A 20237-nucleotide genomic window follows, 5' to 3' on the forward strand; every position below is an offset into this window, starting at 1 on the left:
TGTAGTGCTCCCCTGAATGTCCAGGCAGCGGAAGCGAGTCTTCAGAAGACCTATGGTTCTCTCTATCACTGCCCTTGTGGAGGCATGACTCTTATTATAACGCTGCTCTGCCTCTGTCCTTGGGTGGCAGAGAGGCGTCATAAGTCACCTCTTCCAACTGCCAAGATCATCAAGGCCAACAGGACAGCAGAGTCCATCCAGCCGGGCTGGAGCATTGAAGAGTCTCAGCACCTGGGAGTGTCTCAGGATGTAGGCGTCATGGGAGCTGCCTGGGTACCTTGCACAGACTTGGCAGAATCTGCATCCTATGGTCACACACTATCTGCACGTTCATGGAGTGGAAGACCTTCTGTTGACAAAGGCACCGGGCTCACCCACTGGCGCCTTGATGGCCACATGTGTACAGTCTATAGCACCCTGGACGTGGGGTACCCAGCAATCGCTGCCAAGTCTCCGGCTCGCTCAGTCTCGTCCGTACAGAAAAGAATGAAAGTCAATACCCGCCTGAACAGAGCTACTGTCATCTCCACAATCCCCGTTACCAGGGTCACAGAAGGCTGTCTGATGTCTGAAAGGTCCACATGGCCTGAATCTTCCGGGGGCCTTGGAGACACCTACGAGTCCTGAAATGATGCTTGGAAATGCTAAGAATGAAGCCCCAAACAGAGCTGAAGCTGCCAAGTGCCAATAAGAAACCAGCAGCAAACTATCTCCAAAACTCCTCACTACTCACGTGGGCAATGCTGCTGACCCTTTTTATCCCTCCCCGCCGTGGACGAGGTTTTGTAAACTGTCGGCTGCCCGCCTGCCCGTTTTGCCTGTGCGATGAGCGCGAAATGGTATGGGCAATGTGAAATCTTGATCAATTGCCTTTCTAATTGCCTTAACTGGCCTCTTAATTGATGGTGGGTGTGGCTCTGACACCCACGCACGCCTGCCAACCGAAACATCACGTGAGCGCAGTATGATGTTGGAACGCTCGCCCGATGTCAGCTGGCGCAATTTCCCGTCCGATTGGGTCAGGCATGCGCCCGCACGATCGGCGTAAAATTGTGCCCTCGGTCTCTAGTTCTGCTCTTCTCCACGAGAGGGAACATCCTCTCTGTGTCCACTTTATCAAAACCTTTCAGAATTTTAAAGATTTTAAGGTCGCCTCTCAGCCTTCTTTTTTCAAGAGAAAAGAGACCCTGTTGTCAATCCTATCCCGATATAATATGGCGGCCGAAATTGCACATAAGTGCAGTCTAATCAAGGTTTGATACAGGTTTAGCATAACTCCCCCATTTTTCAAATCTATCTCTTTAGAAATAAAGCCTAATGTTTGGTTTGCTTTTTATGGCCTTGCTAACTTGCAGCTCAGCTTGAGTAATTGGTGTATTTGTACTCCGAGTTCTTTGTTCCTCTGCCCGACCTAGACTTGCACCCCCCCCCACTAGTAATAAGTGACCTCCCAAAATGTACTACTTTATATTGATCTGTATTGAACTTCATTTGCTAATTATTTGCCCATTCTGCAAGTTTATTAAAGCTCTTAATAAAAACAGAAAGAGCTGAAAATACTCAGCAGATCAGGCAGCATCTGTGGAGAGAGAAACAGAGTTACGTTTGAGAGTCACTGGCAAGGCCAGCATTTATTCCCCCGCCCTAGTTGCCCTTGACAACCTGGTGATGAGCCGCTATCGCGTCAAGCTGTGACTTAGCGGACGGTAATCACACCTCCGAGTCAGGGGGTTGTGGGTTCCTGCCACCTCACAGACTTAGGCACAGAATTGAGGCTGGCCGTCTGGTGCAGTGCTGAGGCAGTGCTGCCCTGTTGGAGGGATCAGATAAGCGTTAAATAGAGGTCCCGCTGTCCTCAAAGTGTATGTAAATGATCCCAAAGCCACTAATCGAAGAAGAGAAGGGAATTTGTCTTGGTGTCCTGGCCAATATTCATCCGTGAGTGAACATCACTTAAACACATTATCTGGACATTATCACATTGCTGTTTTCGAGAGCTGGCTACGCACAACTTGCTGCCATAATTAGAACAGTGATCACACCTCAAAAGTGCTTCATTTGGCTGTTAAGCACTTTGGGATATCCAGAGGTTGTGAAAGGCACTATATAAATGCAAGTCTTTCTTTCTCTTAACAAATAAGACAGATATGGATGTAGAGATATATTATACTAGATTAAAGCAGAGTGGGTATGTCGGGTTTTAAGAGCTGGTCAGTCCTGCGATGCTCCCTTGAATTTGAGTGGAGAAATAGTACAGCCTCAGTTCCACGGGTTCAGTACTCACTGATAATGATCACGCCTAACGTATGCTCACAGCGGCATAGGTTACATCTGAAACAAGAGAAACAGGGATCAGAGCTGGTTATAATTGTAGCAAGAATTTCAGTGTAGGGTGACCACAGGAAAGAGGAATATTTACCCTGAAAATTGTGTGCTTGTTCCTCATTTTCCTGAAGCACCTCTGTTTATTCGTTATGCATGCATTGGGGGAGATGGGCAATTTGACTGACAGTCAAGTATCATCCAATGGGATAACAGAAAGTCTGATTGCTTTCTGATTGGTGCAGAAAAGCTGCATCGTGTGAGAATGGACAGGCAGGCTGACCAATAGAAGGAGGGCTGGGGGAGGGGGAAGGGTTTTGTTTTATTCTTTCACGGGATGTGGGCTTCGCTGGTTGGGCCAACATTTATTTCCCATCCCTAGTTGCCCTTGAGAAGGTGGTGGTGAGCTGCCTTCTTGAACCACTACAGTCCATGTGGTGTAGGTACACCCACAGTGCTGTTAGGGAGGGAGTTCCAGGATTTTGACCCAGTGACAGTGAAGGAACGGCGATATGTTTCCAAGTCAGGATGGTGAGTTACTTGGATGGGAACTCCTAGGTGGTGGTGTTCCCATGTAACTGCTGCCCTTGACCTTCTAGGTGGTTGAGGTCGCAGATTTGGAAGGTGCTGTCGAAGGAGCCTTGGTGAGTTGCTACAGTGCATCTTGTAGATGCTACACACTGCTGCTACTGTGTGTCGGTGGTGGAGGGAGTGAATGTTTAAGGTGGTGGATGGGGTGTCAATCAAAGTTTTGAGGTCATGTGATGAAACCTCCTATATGTCCACATCTGCGGGCTTGGGATATGGACAGGGATGTGGAAAAAAAGGATGATGTTCTGCATATCCAACACAGACAGAAAGATTAATGAGTTAATGCTGGAAATGGCTGGAGAAGCGATGAAGTTAGTGTGTAACATCAAAGAAAGATACAATACTTTGGTCACATCATTAGAGATGGTAGACAGAGACAATTATTAGAATGAAAGATAGATGGAAAACATAGGAGTGGATAAAATGGATGACGGATTTATTGGACTATGTGCAGTTGACCCATGTGGACTGTGTAAGGCCAGCACAGGACAGACAGAGGTACTAGCAGTCAAGCTTCTGGGAAAATGATGATACCATCAAAACCCAATAACAGAGAGATGGATCACCCATCCCCGACTGCCACTGGGGTTCACACATGGGAGAATGCCCTTCAGAGGCTGAGGGAAGGAGAAAAAATTAGGAATAGTATTTTGAAAGGAAAAACTGACTCACTCTCTTCTGATTCAGCGACTGTGAGATTCCTGCCACCTTGAACTGAAGGAGAATGTTCCGTTAGTCAGGAGGATGAATTTTAAACATTGAGAAATATCACTAAATGGAAAGAGGTGTAAAATATGTTGAACATCGGTTGATAGCCGGTTACCTTTTCTGTTGCTGCCAATCACTATGCTGGCGTAGGTACAGGAACCAGGTTCAGCTGTAACACAAACAATATCCACTCTGAAACTGCATTACGTCTTCAGCCTTCTTCCCCTCGATTCAAGGAACCTTTCAGCACTACAGCATCTTGTATTTATATCGCACATTTATCATCGTAAAGCATCACAAGTGCTGCCCAAGAATCAGACCATAATTCAACACCGAGACACACAGGGAGATATTAGGACAGGTGATCAGACACTTGGTCAAACAGATATGGTACATGGAGCGACTTAAAACGGGGAAAGACAGGTAGCGAGGAGCAGGAGATCTTTAGAAAGGGAATCCCAGAGCTCACAGCCTTGGTGGCTGAGGCAACGGCCATCAATGGCGTTGCGATGAGAATCAGGGATAGGCAAAAGGCCAGAATTAGAGGAATGAAGAATTCTCGGAGGTTTGTAAGGCTACAGGATGTTACAGAGATAGGGGCAAGGTTTTGTAGGGATTTGAGCACAAGGAGGAGAATTTTAAATTTTGCGACTTTTTGGACTTGTCAGCCGTTCTGGTCACCACGGCTTAGGAAAGATATACTGTCCTGGGAGGGGGAGCAGCGTACGTTGATGATATCGGGACTCACAGGGTTAAATTACAAGAAGGAGCATCACAGTTAGGGTCACATTCCCTGGAATTTAGAAGGTTAGCGGTGATTTGATTGAAGTTCTCAAGGGAAAAAGGGGCAAATGGGATCTAAGGCAGAGCTTCCAAAACTGTGGGTCTCAACCCCCAGTGGGGTCGCAAGAAGAGATTTTGGAGCCACGAGCTTGAGGGCAGCAATGGCTGCTATGAAGCTCAGCCTGATTTCTGACATCGGTGAGGCCCCTTTAAATCTTCACTCTGGTAGGTGTGGCTAAATGGACTGCTCTCTGAGCCCCGATTGCTGCTGCAAAAAAAAAGCCTGTGAATGGGCAGGAAAAACCCTGCCTTTTCATCAACTTTCCCCACGAGGGAGATCGTGAGTGGAGGGGGTGATGAGGTAAAGGAGGGGAAGATGAGAGGGTGAAGGAGGGGGAAATGGGGAGTGAAGGAGGGGGAGTTGGGGGTTGAAGGGGGAGGGGATGGGTGTGAAGGAGGGGGAGATGGGGTGAAGGATGGGGCAGACTCAACTGTTCCCCCTCAACTCAACAACTGAAGCCTCTCCAATCCCTTAGCAACTCTTGTTCCCCCCCCCCGCCCCCTCCAATATTTTCACCTGGGGGCACATGACGCCTGAGGCATTAAAATGGAGTCATGCCGGGAAAAAGTTTGGGGAGCTTTCCCCATAGAGGCAAAGAGTACAAAAGAAAAAAGTCACTCTAACCATTTATACGACACTGGTTAGGCACAGCTGGAGTATTGTGTTCAATTCCAGACACCACATTCTGGGAAGGATGTCAAGGCCTTAGAGAGGGTGCTGAGGAGATTTAGTGGAATGGTACCAGGGTTGGGTTTTTCACTTCAGTGCAGAAAATGGAGAGTTTGGGATTGTTCTCCTTCATTCTTCAAGCAGAGAAAGTTTAGAGAAACTTTGACTGGAGGGTTTACTATCATCAGCCATCTTGATTTCATATTGGCTTGCAAAAGGGATCAGTTTTAAGGCAATTGGTAAAGGGACCAGAAGCACCATCAGGAAAAAACATATGCAGTAAATTGTTATAATCCGGAATGTGCTCTCTGAAAGCTTGGTGTTAGTAGTAACTTTGAAAAGGGGAACTGGATAAACACTTGAAGGGGAGATATTTTCAGGGCTTTTGGGTAAAGAGCAGGAGAATGGGACTAATCGGACAGCTCTTTCAATGAGCCAGCATGGGTACGATGGGCTGAATGAGCTCCTTCTGTGCTGTATGATTCTATCTCTTGACACTCTTGCCTCATGACACCTCATCTACAACTCAGCCATGACCAATATGGGTCATCAGCGCTCATGTCCTGTCCCTTGACTCTGATGAAGATACTGAGGAAAAATTCATCGCCTCTGTACCTGCAACCTACAGGCAACAGACAGCCCAGCTGTCAGTGATTGTTGTAACAGGTGAAGGGCCTTTACTTCTGGGTTGCTTTGGTTGAAAGACATTAAACTCAACTGGTCAGAAATTTTTCAAGTTAGAAGAGGAGGAATTCCTGAGCAGTTAAAAAAGCATGACAGCGTATTCCAGGACGAGTTGGGAAAGATAAAAGGCCTACAAGCAAAAATATACATAGATTCGGAGACAACACCCCAGTTATTTAAGGCCAGACCTGTGCCTTACGCCCTAAAGGGGAAGGTAGATGCAGAATTGTGCCGCTTAGAGAAGCGAGGAATAATCCAGCCAGTCCAATTTTCAGAATGGGCACTGCCATAGTCCTCGTGATGAAACTAGATCAAACTATTCGCATTTGCCGAGACTACAAATTAACTGTGAATGAGGATGTTAAATTAGTCAAATATCCAATCCCAAGGATTGAAGATCTGTACGCTAAGCTGGCTGGAGGAAAATCCTACACCAAACTGGACATGAGCCATGCATACCAACAGCTCGAGCTGGAGAACACAGCAAGAGGGTATGTAACCATCAACACGCACAAGGGCCTGTATCAATATACACACCTACCCTTTGGTGTATATTCTGCCTATGCGATTTTCCAAAGAACCATGGAAAGCCTACTGCAAGGACTTCCTCGAGCTGTGGTGTACCAGAACAACGTCCTGATCACCGGATCAATGGAAGCTGAACATTTGGCCAACCTAGAAGAGATTTTAAGGAGATTTTTGGAGGCTGGTGTACGATTGAAAAAAGAAAAGTGTACTTTCCAAGCGACTGAAGTCACTTATTTGGGTCATCAAGTGGATAATCAAAGGTTGCATCCATTTTATTTATTCATTCATGGGGTACAGGTATCACTGGCTGGGCCAGCATTTATTGCGCATCCCTCATTGCCCTTGAGAAGGTGGTGGTGAGCTGCCTTCTTGAACCGCTGCAGTCCAGGTGGTGTAGGTACACCCACAGTGCTGTTAGGAATGGAATTCCAAGATTTTGACCCAGCGACAGTGAAGGAACGGTGATATATTTCCAAGTCAGGATGGTGCGTGGCTTGGAGGGGAACTTCCAGGTGATGGTATTCCCATCTATTTGCTGTCCTTGTCCATCCAAATGGCAGTGGTCGTGGGTTTGGAAGGTGCTGTCGAAGGTGATGTGAATTCCGACAGTGCATCTTGTAGATGGCTTACACTGCTGCTACTGTACGCCGGTGGTGGAGAGAGTGACTGTTTGTAGGTGTGGTGCTAATCAAGCAAGCTGCTTTGTCCTGGATGGTGTCAAACGTCTTGAGTGTTGTGGGAGCTGCATTCATCCAGGAAAGTGGGGAATATTCCATCACACTCCTGACTTGTGCCTTGTAGATGGTGGACATGCTTTGGGGAGTCAGGAGGTGGGTTACTCGTCACAGGATTCCTAGCCTCTGACCTGCTCTTGTAGCCACAGTATTTATATGGCTAATCCAGCTCAGTTTCTCTTAGTCATAGAGTCATAGAGGTCTACAGCACAGAAAAGGGCCCTTCGGCCAATCGAGTCCGCACCAGTCAAACAAGTACCTAATGATTCTAATCCCATTTTCCAGCACTAGGCCCATAGCCTTGTATGCCATGGCATCGCAAGTGCACATCCAGATCCGTCTTAAATGTTTTGAGGGGTTCTGCCTCTACCAGCCTTTCAGGCAGTGAGTTCCAGATTCCCACCACCCTCTGGGTGAAAAAATTCTTCCTCACATCCCCTCTAAACCTCCTGACCCTTACCTTAAATCTATGCCCCCTGGTTACTGATCCCTCCACCAAGGGGAAAAGTTCCTTCCTGTCTACCCTATCTATGCCCCTCATAATTTTATACACCTCAATTATGTCCCCCGTCAATCTCCTCTGCTCCAGTGAAAAAAACCCCAATCTATCCAATCTCACCTCATAAGAAAATCTCCAGCCCAGGCAACATCCTGGTAAATCTCCTCTGCACTCTCTCTAGTGCAATCACATCCTTCCTATAATGCGGATTCCAGAACTGCACGCAATACTCTAGCTGTGGTCTAACCAGCGTTTTATACAGTTCCAGCATAACCTCCCTGCTCTTATATTCTATGCCTCGGCTAATAAAGGCAAGTATCCCATATGTCTTCTTAACCGTCTTATCTATCTGTCCATTACCTTAAAGGACAGGTGGACATGCACACCAAGATCCCTCTGATCCTCAATACTTCCCAGGCCAGCCATTCATCGTGTATTCTTGTGCCTTGTTTGTCCTGCCCAAGTGCATCACCTCACACTTATCTGGATTAAATTGCATTTGCCACTAATCAATCCATCTGACCAGCCCATCCATGTCCTCCTGTAATCTAAGGCTATCCTCATCACTATTTACCACCCCACCAATTTCTGATCAATGGTAACCCCCAGGATGTTGATAGTGGAGGATTCAGTGATGGTAATGCCATTGAACGTCAAGGGGAAATGGTTAGATTCCCTCTTGTTGGAGATGGTCATTGCCTGGCACTTGTATGCCACGAATGTTACATGCCACTTGTCAGCCCAAGCCTGGATATTGTACAGATCTTGCTGCATTTGGACATGGACTGCTTCAGTATCTGAGGAGTCATGAATGGTGCTGAACATTGTGCAATCATCAGTGAACATCCCCACTTCTGACCTTATGATGGAGGGAAGGTCATTGATGAAGCAGCTGAAGATGGTTGGGCCAAGGATACTACCCTGAGTAACTCCTGCAGTGATGTCGTGGAGCTGAGATGACTGGCCTCCAACAACCATCTTCCTTTGTGCTAGATATGATACCAACCAGTGGAGAGTTTTCCCCCGATTCCCATTGACTTCAGTTTGCTAGGGCTCCTTGATGCCACACTCAGTCAAATGCTGCCTTGATGACAAGGGCAGTCACTCTCACCTCACCTTGGGAGTTCAGCTCTTTTGTCCACGTTTGAACCAAAACTTGTAATGAGGTCAGGAGCTGAGTGGCCCTGGCAGAACCCTAACTGGGCATCAGTGAGCAGGTTATTGTTAAGCAAGTGCCGCTTGATAGCACTGTTAATGATCCTTTCCATTACTTTACTGATGATCGAGAGTAGATTGATAGGGCAGTAATTGGCCGGAACAAAAACAGAATTACCTGGAAAAACTCAGCAGGTCTGGCAACATCGGCGGAGAAGAAAAGAGTTGACGTTTCGAGTCCTCATGACCCTTCGGCAGAACTGAGTAAAGTTAGGAGAGGGTTGAAATATAAGCTGGTTTAAGGTTGGGGGGGTGCGGGGGGAGAGAAGTTGGGGGGGGGGTGTAGGGACAAGCAAGCAGTGATAGGAGCAGATAATCAAAAGATGTCACAGACAAAAGGAACAAAGAGGTGTTAAAGGTGGTGATATTATCTAAGAAAATGTGCTAATTAAGAATGGATGGCAGGACACTCACGGTACAGTTCTGAGTGTCCTGCCATCCATTCTTAATTAGCACATTTTCTTAGATAATATCACCACCTTTAACACCTCTTTGTTCCTTTTGTCTGTGACATCTTTTGATTATCTGCTCCTATCACTGCTTGCTTGTCCCTGCAACCACTGCCCCCCCCCAAACTTCTCTCCCCCCACCCCACCGCCCCCCACCCCCCCACAACCTTAAACCAGCTTTTATTTCACCCCTCTCCTAAATTTACTCAGTTCTGCCGAAGGGCCATGAGGACTCGAAACGTCAACTCTTTTCTTCTCCGCCGATGCTGCCAGACCTGCTGAGTTTTTCCAGGTAATTCTGTTTTTGTTTTGGATTTCCAGCATCCGCAGTAGTTTTTTGTTTTTATCTCAGTAATTGGCCGGATTGGATTTGTACTGCTTTTTGTGTACAGGACGTACCTAGGAAATTTTCCAAATAGCCAGGTTGTAGCTGCACTGGAACAGTTTGGCTAGGGGCTTGGCAAGTTCTAGAGCACAAGTATTTAGTACTATTGCTGTTGTATTGTCAGGGCCCACAGCCTTTGCAGTATCCAGTGCCTTCAGCCATTTCTTGATATCACATGGCGTGAATTGAATTGGCTGAAGACTGGCATCTGTGATGCTGGAGACCCCCGAAGGAGGCTGAGATGGATCATCCACTTGGCACTTCTGGCTGAAGATTGTAGCAAATGCTTCATGGACAGACGCATTTGTGGCAGGCAGGTTGGTGATGAAGAGGTCAACTATGTTTTTCCCTCTTGTTGGTTCCCTCACCACCTGCCACAGACCCAGTCTAGCAGCTATGTCCCTTAGGGCTCAGCCAGCTCGGTAAGTAATGGTGCTACTGAGCCACTATTGCTGATGAACATTGAAGTCCCCCACCCAGGGTACATTCTGTGCCCTTTCCACCCCCAGAACTTCTTCCATGTGGTGTTCAACATGGGGGAGTACTGATACATCAGCTGAGGGAGGGTGGTACATTGTAATCAGCAGGAGCTTTCCTTGCCTATGTTTGACCTGATGCCATGAGACTTCATGAAGTCCAGAGTCCAGGTTGAGGACTCCAGGGCAACTCTCTCCCGACTGTATACTACTGTGCCTCCACCTCTGCTGAGTCTATCCTGCCGGCGAGACAGGACATACCCAGGGATGGTGATGGTGGTGTCTGGGATATTATCTTTAAGATATGATTCTGAGAGGCTGATTATGTCAGGCTTTTGCTTGACTAGTCTGTGAGACAGTTCTCCCAATTTTGGCACTCGCCCCCATGAGTTAGTAAGGAGGACTTTGCAGGGTCAACTGGGCTGAGTTTGCCATTGCCCTTTCTGGTGCCTAGGTGGATGCCAGGCGGTCTGTCCGACTTCATTCCTTTTTTGAGACTTTGTAGCTGTTTGATACAACTGATGGCTTGCTAGGCCATTTCATGGGGCATTTAAGGGTCAACCACATCGGTATGAAATGCCGCCTTCGTACAAGACTGAGTCTGCTGTTCCCTGACTTGGAGGGAACCAAAGTAGTCAGAAGTGAATCATGATTTTCACAGTAAAGATTGAAAACTTACTGTGCGAGTGACAGTTCTTGTGCGAAATTTTGGAACTGGACCGAGATAGGTTCTTGGTACAATTGTCTCTGAAGCAGGACCTTTGTCATACCAAATGGAAGCGGAAAACAGGATTGTTCAGAAACATGTGGATTATCTAAGAAGTAGAGAGGCGCTCCAGCAATCAGTTACTCCACCTGAACTTGAAGTTGAACCTTCAATCCCTGAGGCGCCAGATTGACAAAGAATAGTCATACCTGATGTCTCTGTGGAAGTAAATAAATCTGAACTGCCATTGTCTAAGGATGTCCCTGATGCTGCAGTTCCTGGTCAAGTCGATCCAGTGGAAGAATCTCAAGCCATAGAGTTACATCGCTCTACCCGAATCAGAAAACAACCTCAAAGACTTAATCTATAATTCCATGAACTGTATGTATTTGTATATGTTATGGATTAAGATATTCTTTTAAATAAAAGATGTAAAACAAAATTAAAGGGGGAGGGATGTACTGATTGTAAGTAAAACCTTTTATATGGCTTTGAAGGTCATGTGACTGTACAGAAGAATCAGCCCTAAGCGCAGGTAATCTTAGGGGCGGAGCTTTCTAGTGGTGGGCTTGGTTCAAACCTCATCATAAAGTTTACTGTTTCTAAGAGGAAGCCTATCCGGTACACCAAGTTTATTGCAACTACCCTCATCAACTCTCCAACTTCAAATACCTCAATCAGGTTCCTCTGAAACAATTTGAGTTTAACACATCTGTACTGGCTTTTATTTATTAACCCAGACTTTCCCAAGTGCCAATTAATTTTGTCCCAGATTATTGTCTCCCTCTGCCAACATTTGACTCATGGGCCTGTCGTTACAAGGTTTATCTCTCCCTCCTTTAATTAACAGGATAGAGAGCGAAGGAAGGAAAATGGAGTTGAAGTACAAATCAGGCATGGTCTTAATCGAATGTCAAAGCCGGCTTGAGAGACTGAATGGCCTCCTCCTGCTCTTACATTATCCCACCCACCCATCCCCAGACAGATCTAATGGGCATTAGATCTTGCTGTGAGAGGGTATCACCCCAATTTACACACCCACCAACTGGTATCACGCCCCCATCACTATGAAATTGACTGAATTTACAGTCAAAAGCTTTCATTTTGTCACGATGTATAACACCCTGACATTACCATCCTTCAATGGCATCTGCCACTCCACAGCAGAGGAGACAGCTTAAGTCCCATAAATATTAACCCACCAGAGAAACCGTGCTTGTTAGTGAGCAGACAGTGCTGCAGCTGAATGGGACAGTGTATAGGGGGCTTGATGCAATATGCAACACCTGCTATACCTGCCCTGTTTGATGATACAATGTAGAGGGAGCTTTACATAGAAACATAGAAAGATTTACAGCACAGGGGAGGCCATTTGGCCCATCATGTATATGCTGAGCAATAAAGTGCTATGCACCCTGATCCCACCTTCCAGCTTTTGGTCCGTAACCCTGGAAGTTTGGGCTCTTCAAATGCATATCCAAGTGTTTTTTCAATGTGATGAGGGTTTCTGCCCCTAACACTCTTTCAGGCAGTCAGTTCCAGACATTCACCACCCTGTGAGTGAATAAATTTACTCCTCAACTCCTCCTCCAAACATTCCACCAATTACTTTAAACCTATGTCCCTGGTCATTGACCTCTCTGCTGTTGGAAATAGGGCCTCCCTATCCACTCTATCCAGGCTCCTTATTATCTTATCCACCTCAATTATATCTCCCTTCAGATCCCTCTGTTTCAAACAAACCAACCTTTCCCATTCAATCTTTCCTCGTAGCTAAAACTCTTCATTCCCAGCAACGTCCTTAAAATTCTCCCCCTACCCTCTCAGGTGTGATCAGATCCTTCCTGTAATGTGGTGACCAGAACTGGATGCAGTATTCTAGCTGTGGTCCAACTGGCGTTTTATACAATTCTAACAAAACCTCCCTGTTCTTATACTCTAGGCATCGGCCAATATAGGAAAGTATCCTATAAGAATTCCTGACTACCTTATCTACATGCCGTGCTACCTTCTACCGAGAGCAACACTCTAAGGTGCTTTGTCACCTCTACATTTCTCAGGATCCTGCCATTGAGTGTGTATTCCTTTGCCATCTTTGGTCTCCCCAAACACGTTACTTCATACTTCTTCAGATTGAGGTACATTTACCACTTTTCTGCCCACATGACCAGTCCATTGATATCTCCCTACAGTCAACCGGTTTCTTCCTCTATAAAACATATGGCCAATTTATGACATGAACAGCAAGGGACCCTTTACTGAGCCTTACGGAACCCCACTAGGAAAAACGTTCATAAGACATAGGAGCAGAAATTAGGCCATTCGGCCCATTGAGTCTGCTCCGTCATTCAATCATGGCTGATAAGTTTCTTAACCCCATTCTCCCACCTTCTCTCCGTAACCTTTGATCCCCTTACCAGTCAAGAACCTATCTATCTCCGTCTTAAATACACTCAATGACCTGGCCTCCACAGCCTTCTGTGGCAATGAATTCCATAGACTCACCACTCTCTGGCTAAAGAAGTTTCTCCTCATCTCTGTTCTAAAAGGTCTTCCCTTTACACTGAGGCTGTGCCCTCGGGTCCTAGTCTCTCCTACTAATGGAAACATCTTCCCCATGTCCACTCTATCCAGGCCTTTCAGTGTTCTGTAAGTTTCAATCAGATCCCCCCTCATCCTTCTAAACTCCATCGAGTATAGACCCAGAGTCCTCAAACGTTCCTCATATGTTAAGCCTTTCATTCCTGCGATCGTTCTCATGAACCTCCTCCGGACCCTCTCCAGGGCTAGAACATCCTTCCTGAGATACGGGGCCCAAAATTGCTCACAATATTCTAAATGTGGTCTGACCAGAGCCTTATAAAGCCTCAGCAGCACATCCCTGCTTTTATATTATAGTCCTCTCGAAATAAATGCCAACATTGCATTTGCCTTCCTAACTACCGACTCAACCTGCAAGTTAACCTTAAGAGAATCCTGGACTAGGACTCCCAAGTCCCTTTGCACTCCAGACTTCTGAATTCTCTCCCCATTTAGAAAATAGTCTATGCCTCTATTCTTCCTACTAAAGTGCATGACCTCACACTTCCCCACGTTGTATTCCATCTGCCACTTCTTTGCCCATTCTCCTAACCTGTCCAAATCCTTCTGCAGCCTCCCCACCTCCTCAATACTACCTGTCCCTCCACCTATCTTTGTATCATCTGCAAACTTAGCCAGGATGCCCTCAGTTCCTTCATCTAGATCATTAATGTATAAAGTGAAAAGTTGTCGTCCCAACACTGACCCCTGCGGAAATCCACTAGTCACCGGCCACCATCCTGAGAAGGACCCCCTTATCCCCACTCTCTACCTCCTGCCAGACAGCCAATCTTCTATCCATGCTAGTACCTTGCCTCTAACGCTATGGGCTCCTATCTTACTGAGCAGCCTCCTGTGCGGCACCGAGGTCAGGCTAATCAGCCTGTAATTTCCTGTCTTTTGCCTCACTCCCTTCTTAAACAGGGGGGTTACATTAGCTATTTTCCAGTCCTCTGGGACCCTCCCTGACTCGAGTGATTCCTGAAAGATCACCACTAACGCCTCCACTAGTTCTTCAGCTATCTCCTTCAGAACTCTGGGGTGTAATCCATCTGGTCCAGGTGATTTATCCACCTTCAGACCTTTCAGTTTTCCTAGCACCTTCTCCTTGGTAATGGCCACCATACTCACCTCTGCCCCCTGACTCTCTTGAACTTTGGGGATGTTACTCGTGTCTTCCACCGTGAAGACTGACGCAAAGTACCTATTCAGTTCCTCCGCCATTTCTTTGTTCCCCACTACTACTTCTCCAGCGTCATTTTCCAGCAGCCCAATGTCCATTTTTGCCTCTCTCTTACCCTTTATATATCTAAAAAATCTCTTGCAATCTTCTTTTATAATACTGGCTAGTTTACCCTCATATTTAATCTTCTCCCTCCTTATTTCTTTTTTAGTTGTCCTTTGTTGGTCTTTGTAGGCTTCCCAAACCCCTGGTTTCCCACTGCTCTTCGCTGCACTGTATGCTTTCTCTTTAGCTTTTATGCTGTCCCTGACTTCCCTTGTCAGCCATGGTTGCCTCGTCCTCCCTTTAGTATGCTTCTTCTTCCTAGGGATGAATTTTTGCTGTGTCTCCCAAATTACTCCCAGAAACTCCTGCCATTGCTGTTCCACTGTCTTTCCTGCTAGGCTCATCTCCCAGTCAATCCTGGCCAGCTCCTCCCTCATGCTTCTGTAGTTGCCTTTATTCAACTGTAATACCGTTACATCTGATTCCAGCTTTTTCCTCTCAAATTGCAGGGTAAATTCTATCGTATTATGCTCACTTCCTCCTAAGGGTTCGTTCACCTTAAGCTCCCTTATCAAATCTGCCTCATTACACATCACTAAATCTAGAATTGCCTGTTCCCTAGTGGGCTCCACCACAAGCTGCTCCAAAAAGCCATCTCATAGACATTCCACAAATTCCTTTTCTTGGGATCCACTACCAACCTGATTTTCCCAGTCTACCTGCATATTGAAATCCCCCATGATCTCTGTAACCTTGCCTTTCTTACACGCTTTTTCTATCTCCTGGTGTATCTTGTACCCCACATCCTGACTACTGTTCGGAGGCCTGTACATAACTCCCATTATGGTTTTTTTATCTTTGCGGTTCCTCAACTCTACCCACACAGATTCTACATCATCTGACCCTACGTCATTTCTTGCCATCGATCTAATTTCATTTCTTACTAACAAAGCAACCCCACTCCCTCTGCCAACCTGCCTATCTTTTCAATAGGATGTATATCCTTGGATATTTAGCTCCCAGTCCTGATCCCCTTGCAGCCATGTCTCCGTGATGCCCACCACATCATACCTGCCAATTTCAATCTGCGCCACAAGCTCATTTACCTTATTTCATATACTGTGTGCATTCAGATACAACACCTTCAGTCCTGTATTTCCTGTCCCCTTTCTCATTGTCGTCCCTTTATCTGATGTGCTTGAAGTTAGATTCCTAGCCCTTTCCAAACTCTCTGTCCTATTTTGCGTTCTGGAGACATTAATAGCCTCTCCTGGGCTCTCCTTTCTTTTCAGTTTTTTCATAATTTTCCATGAACTTGAATCCACCCCCCCCACACGCTAACCTGCTGCTTTGTTTCCCATTAGTCATACTTCTAGGAGTTCTACCCTTCCCTTCCCCCCCACTTTCTAGTTTAAAGTCCTGTTGACCACCCTATTTACCCTTTTCGCCAGAACATTGGTCCCAGATCAGTTCAGGTGGAGACCGTCCCAATGGTACAGATCCCTCCTGTTCCAATACTGATGCCAGTGCCCCACGAAATGGAACCCCTCTTTCCAGCACCACTCCTTTAGCCACGTGTTTACTTCCCTTATTCTCGCGTCCCTATGCCAATTTGCACGTGGCTCGGTTAGTAATCCGGAGATTATAACCCTTGAGGACCTGTTCTTTAATTTAGTTCCTCGTTCCTGATAATCCCCAAACAGGTCCTCTTTCCTAGTCTTACCTATGTTATTTGTCCCGACGTGGACCACAACAACTGGATTCTTCCCCTCCCTCTCCAATATCCTTTCAAGCCGGTCAGAGATGTCCCTCACCCTGGCACCGGGCAGGCAACATACCATGCGGGACTCTCAATCCTGCTTACAAAGGATGCTTTCAATTCCCCCAATTATAGAATCTCCTACAACCACCACTTGTCTTTTTGCTCCCCCCTCTTGAATGGCCTCCTGTGCCACGGTGCCGTGGTCAGCTGGCTCATCCTCCCTACAGCCCTCTTCCTCATCCACACAGGGAGCAAGTACCTCATTCCTGTTGGACAAGGTCAAGAGCTGAGGCTCCTCTGTTCCTGAACACAGGATCCCTCTACCTGCCTCACTTGCAGTCACACCCTGCTGACCCTGACCACTGACCGGACTTGAGGTACTTAATCTACCGGGTGTGACCGCCTCCTGAAACAAAGCGTCCAGGTAACTCTCCCCCTCCCGGATGTGCCGCAGCGTCCGGAGCTCAGACTCCAGCTCATCAATTCTGAGCCGGAGTTCCTCCAGCAACCAACACTTGCTGCAGTCGCCCAAAACTACCCATCGACCATAACACTTTGCTTCCTGCCATTAAGGCAGTTTTGCATCCAATCTGCCACCCTCCCTTAGATCCTATGAGCTTTTAATTTTCTCACCAGTTTGCCACGTGGAACCTTGTCAAAAGCCTTGCTAAGATCCACGTGGGCTACCTCAAACTGTGCTGATCCCATCCACCCTCCTGGCTACCTCCTGAAAAGATTCAATCAAGCTGGCCAGTCATGGCCTTCACTTCACAAGCCCATGCTGAGGGTGTGGTGCTGGCTGGGATCCACTTTATGAAGCAGTTCCTAAGGGGAGAGTTCATGGTCACTCAAGGCTGAACTGGGAGCTCTCATTTGAGATGAATTTCCGATGGTGGGACAGGCATGAACCTTGGGAGCGGAACGCTCTCCCATTGCAACATCCACCAAGCTCTGCTTAGGTTACCAGACTCACAAACAAGTCAGCTTTTAAGGATATGGGGGAGTGGGAGAGATTTGAAACTACATTTTTTTCTCAATATAAAAGTAAACATTAACTCACAGTCTTCTGAAGCACTAATTGTGAATCTCTTGCCACCTATAAAAACAAAACAAAAACTTCTGTTGGTGGGAGGATAGAGTCTGAATACCAAATAACAACAGTAAACCATTAAGATGCAGCGTACCTGTTCTGCTACTGTCAATCTCGGCGTAGGTGCTGGAATCGCCTTGCTCTGTAACACAAACAGGTATGAAACAGTGCCATTCATCTGACATATTTGTCCTTAGATATCAGCATTGGCTCAGTGGACAGCACAGACCTCTCTGAGTCAGAAGGTTGTGGGTTCAATCCCCCCACTCCAGAGACTTCAACACTAAATCTAGCTCACACTTCAGTGCAGCCCTGATGGGGTGCTGCACTGTCAGAGGTGCTATCTTTCAGGTAAGACATTAAACACAGGTCCTGCCTGCCCTCTCAGGTGAATGTGAAAAATTACATGACCATGATGATTATGAGGGGTGTGGATAGGGAACAGCTATTACCCTTAGTTGAAGGGTCAGTCACAAGGGGGCATAAGTTCAAGGTGAGGGGCAGGAGGTTTAGGGGGAATACGAGGAAAAGCTTTTTTACCCAGAGGGTGGTGACGGTCTGGAATGCGCTGCCTGGGGAGGGTGGTGGAGGCGGGTTGCCTCACATCCTTTAAAAAGTACCTGGGTGAGCACTTGGCACGTCATAACATTCAAGGCTATGGGCCGAGTGATGGTAAATGGGATTAGGTAGGTAGGTCAGGTGTTTCTCACGTGTCAGTGCAGACTCGATGGGCCGAAGGGCCTCTTCTGCACTGTGATTCTGTGATTATTTCAAAGAAGAAGAGAGCAGTTCACCCTGGTGTTCTTGTCCACAGTCATCCCTCAATCAACATCACTAAAAGAGACAGGTTAACTGGTTTGAACACATCCTGTTCATGGGACCTTGCTGGAGACAAATTGGCTGTTGTGTTTCCTATATCACAAGGAGTGAGGGGGAGAGTGGGATTAGACTGGGTGGAATATCGTAGGGTATGTGGGGTGGGGGGGGAAGAGTGAGATTAGATTGGATGGATATTGTAGGGTATGTGGAGTGAGCAGGAGAGTCAGATTAGACTGGGTGGGGTATTGTAGAGTATGTGGAGTGAGCAGGAGAGTCGGATTAGGCTGGGTGGGATATTGCAGGGTGTGTAGGGTGAGAGGCAGAGTGGGAATAGACGGGATGAGATATTGTAGGGTATGTGGAGTGAGGGGGTGAGTGGGATTCGACTGGGTGGCATATTGGAGGGAGGTGGTGGCATAGTGGTATTATCACTGGACTAGTATTCCAAAGACCCAGGGTAATGCCCTGGGTACCCCGGTTCAAATTCCACCCAAGCAGATGGTGAAATTTGAATCCAATAAAAAAAATTTGGAATTAAAGGTATGATGGTGACCATGAAACCATGGTCAATTGTCATAAAAACCCATCTGGTTCACTAAGTTCCTTTAGGGAAGGAAATCTGCTGTCCTCACTTGGTCTGGCCTACATGTGACTCCAGACCCACAGCAATGTGGTTGACTCTTTAAAAAAAATACCCTTTGAACAAAGGTCGAGGGATGGGCAATAAATGCTGATTTAGCCAGCAATGCCCACATGCCATGAACAAATACAGAAAATCTATTGCAGGGTATGGGAAGTGAGCAGGAGAGTAGGATTAGACTATGTGGGATAGTAAACGGTGTGTGGAGTGAGAGGGAGAGCGGGATTAGGCTGGATGGGATTTTTTTTTTAATTCATTCATCAGGTGTGGGCTTTGCTGGCTGGGCCAGTATTTAATTGCCCATCCCTAGATGCCCTTGAGAAAGTGGTGGTGAGCTGCCTTCTGAACCGCTGCAGTCCACGTGGTGTAGGAAGGGAAGAAGCTTCCCCAGTTTTCAGAGAAAGTATCCGTTCGAGTAGGAGAATGTCGTGTGAAGTGAGCAGGAGATGGTGTGATGAGCCTTGAATTATTGCTGCTTCCCCCCACCACCACCAGTTACTGGGAGTCATTTTGGGTGACCGACACCCAATCTTCCTAGGCTGGTGCAAAAGCACGCAGTCAGCATGCAGACTGACTGTTCTACAAACGGTCTGTCTCATCAGATTATCGCCCAGACAGTGAAGGCGACAATCTGCTCCTAAATATCTGTCCAGTATTTCCTATTTGTCGATATTCCTTAAACTCTCTGGTTACACTGTTCGAATAGACTTTGATCCAGCCATTGAAGTTCAGTCAGTACCTGGTGCAGACTTCTGGTGGGCCTGATCAGTCCTGGCAGTCATGGATGAACCTGGATCCTTCCTGAAAAATACACAAGGAACAAAAATATTCAGAGGAAGCTAACAGTGTAAACCCTGGTGACATCCACCACTTGCTCATGTTGTACAGAGAACAGTTTTCTGAGGGTGATGAACACAGTTAATCAACTGAACCCTGCTACAAATTGCAGATGATCATGACGGTGGATGCAATCAGGCTTGGCACAGTTGAATAGCTCGCCCATCGCTCACAGTCTACGCTTGGCACCTAGTGTGACTGGCACACGGAACCCAGGGTGTCGTCAGCAGCTGCAACACCAGGGAGGCTGCAGAAACCAGCAAAAATCGCAGTAACAAGTGATTCCAGGCAGTTCTGGTTATCTTTCAGTCACTAGATTCAGGTTAGGGAGGGAGGGTATTGGAGGTACGAGTGAAATTCTTGCCAGGGTTTCTCGAGGCCATCTTTCGTAACTTTGGTGGCAGAGCTGCAGAAAGCTTGGAAAACGGGGAATGACCGGGAGACCATTGGAAATTCTGCTCCTTGAAGGGG

General features: G+C 46.8%; 1 protein-coding gene across 1 annotated transcript in view; it reads right to left on the minus strand.

Annotated features, from left to right (window-relative positions):
• Window positions 1-1736: 1736 nt before the first annotated feature.
• Window positions 1737-20237, minus strand: part of LOC144692089 (uncharacterized) — a 981581-nt gene continuing 963080 nt past the window's right edge. The window contains exons 6-11 of the mRNA XM_078560618.1: window positions 19669-19730; window positions 17565-17612; window positions 17441-17476; window positions 3737-3790; window positions 3586-3627; window positions 1737-2331 (exon numbers count right to left, since the gene is read on the minus strand). Coding sequence (XP_078416744.1) covers window positions 2300-2331; window positions 3586-3627; window positions 3737-3790; window positions 17441-17476; window positions 17565-17612; window positions 19669-19730 — 274 coding nt within the window. The 3' untranslated portion in view covers window positions 1737-2299. The remainder of the gene's footprint in view (window positions 2332-3585; window positions 3628-3736; window positions 3791-17440; window positions 17477-17564; window positions 17613-19668; window positions 19731-20237) is intronic.

This window comes from Cetorhinus maximus, chromosome 2, assembly GCF_964194155.1.
Source record: "Cetorhinus maximus chromosome 2, sCetMax3.hap1.1, whole genome shotgun sequence".
Taxonomy (NCBI): domain Eukaryota; kingdom Metazoa; phylum Chordata; class Chondrichthyes; order Lamniformes; family Cetorhinidae; genus Cetorhinus; species Cetorhinus maximus.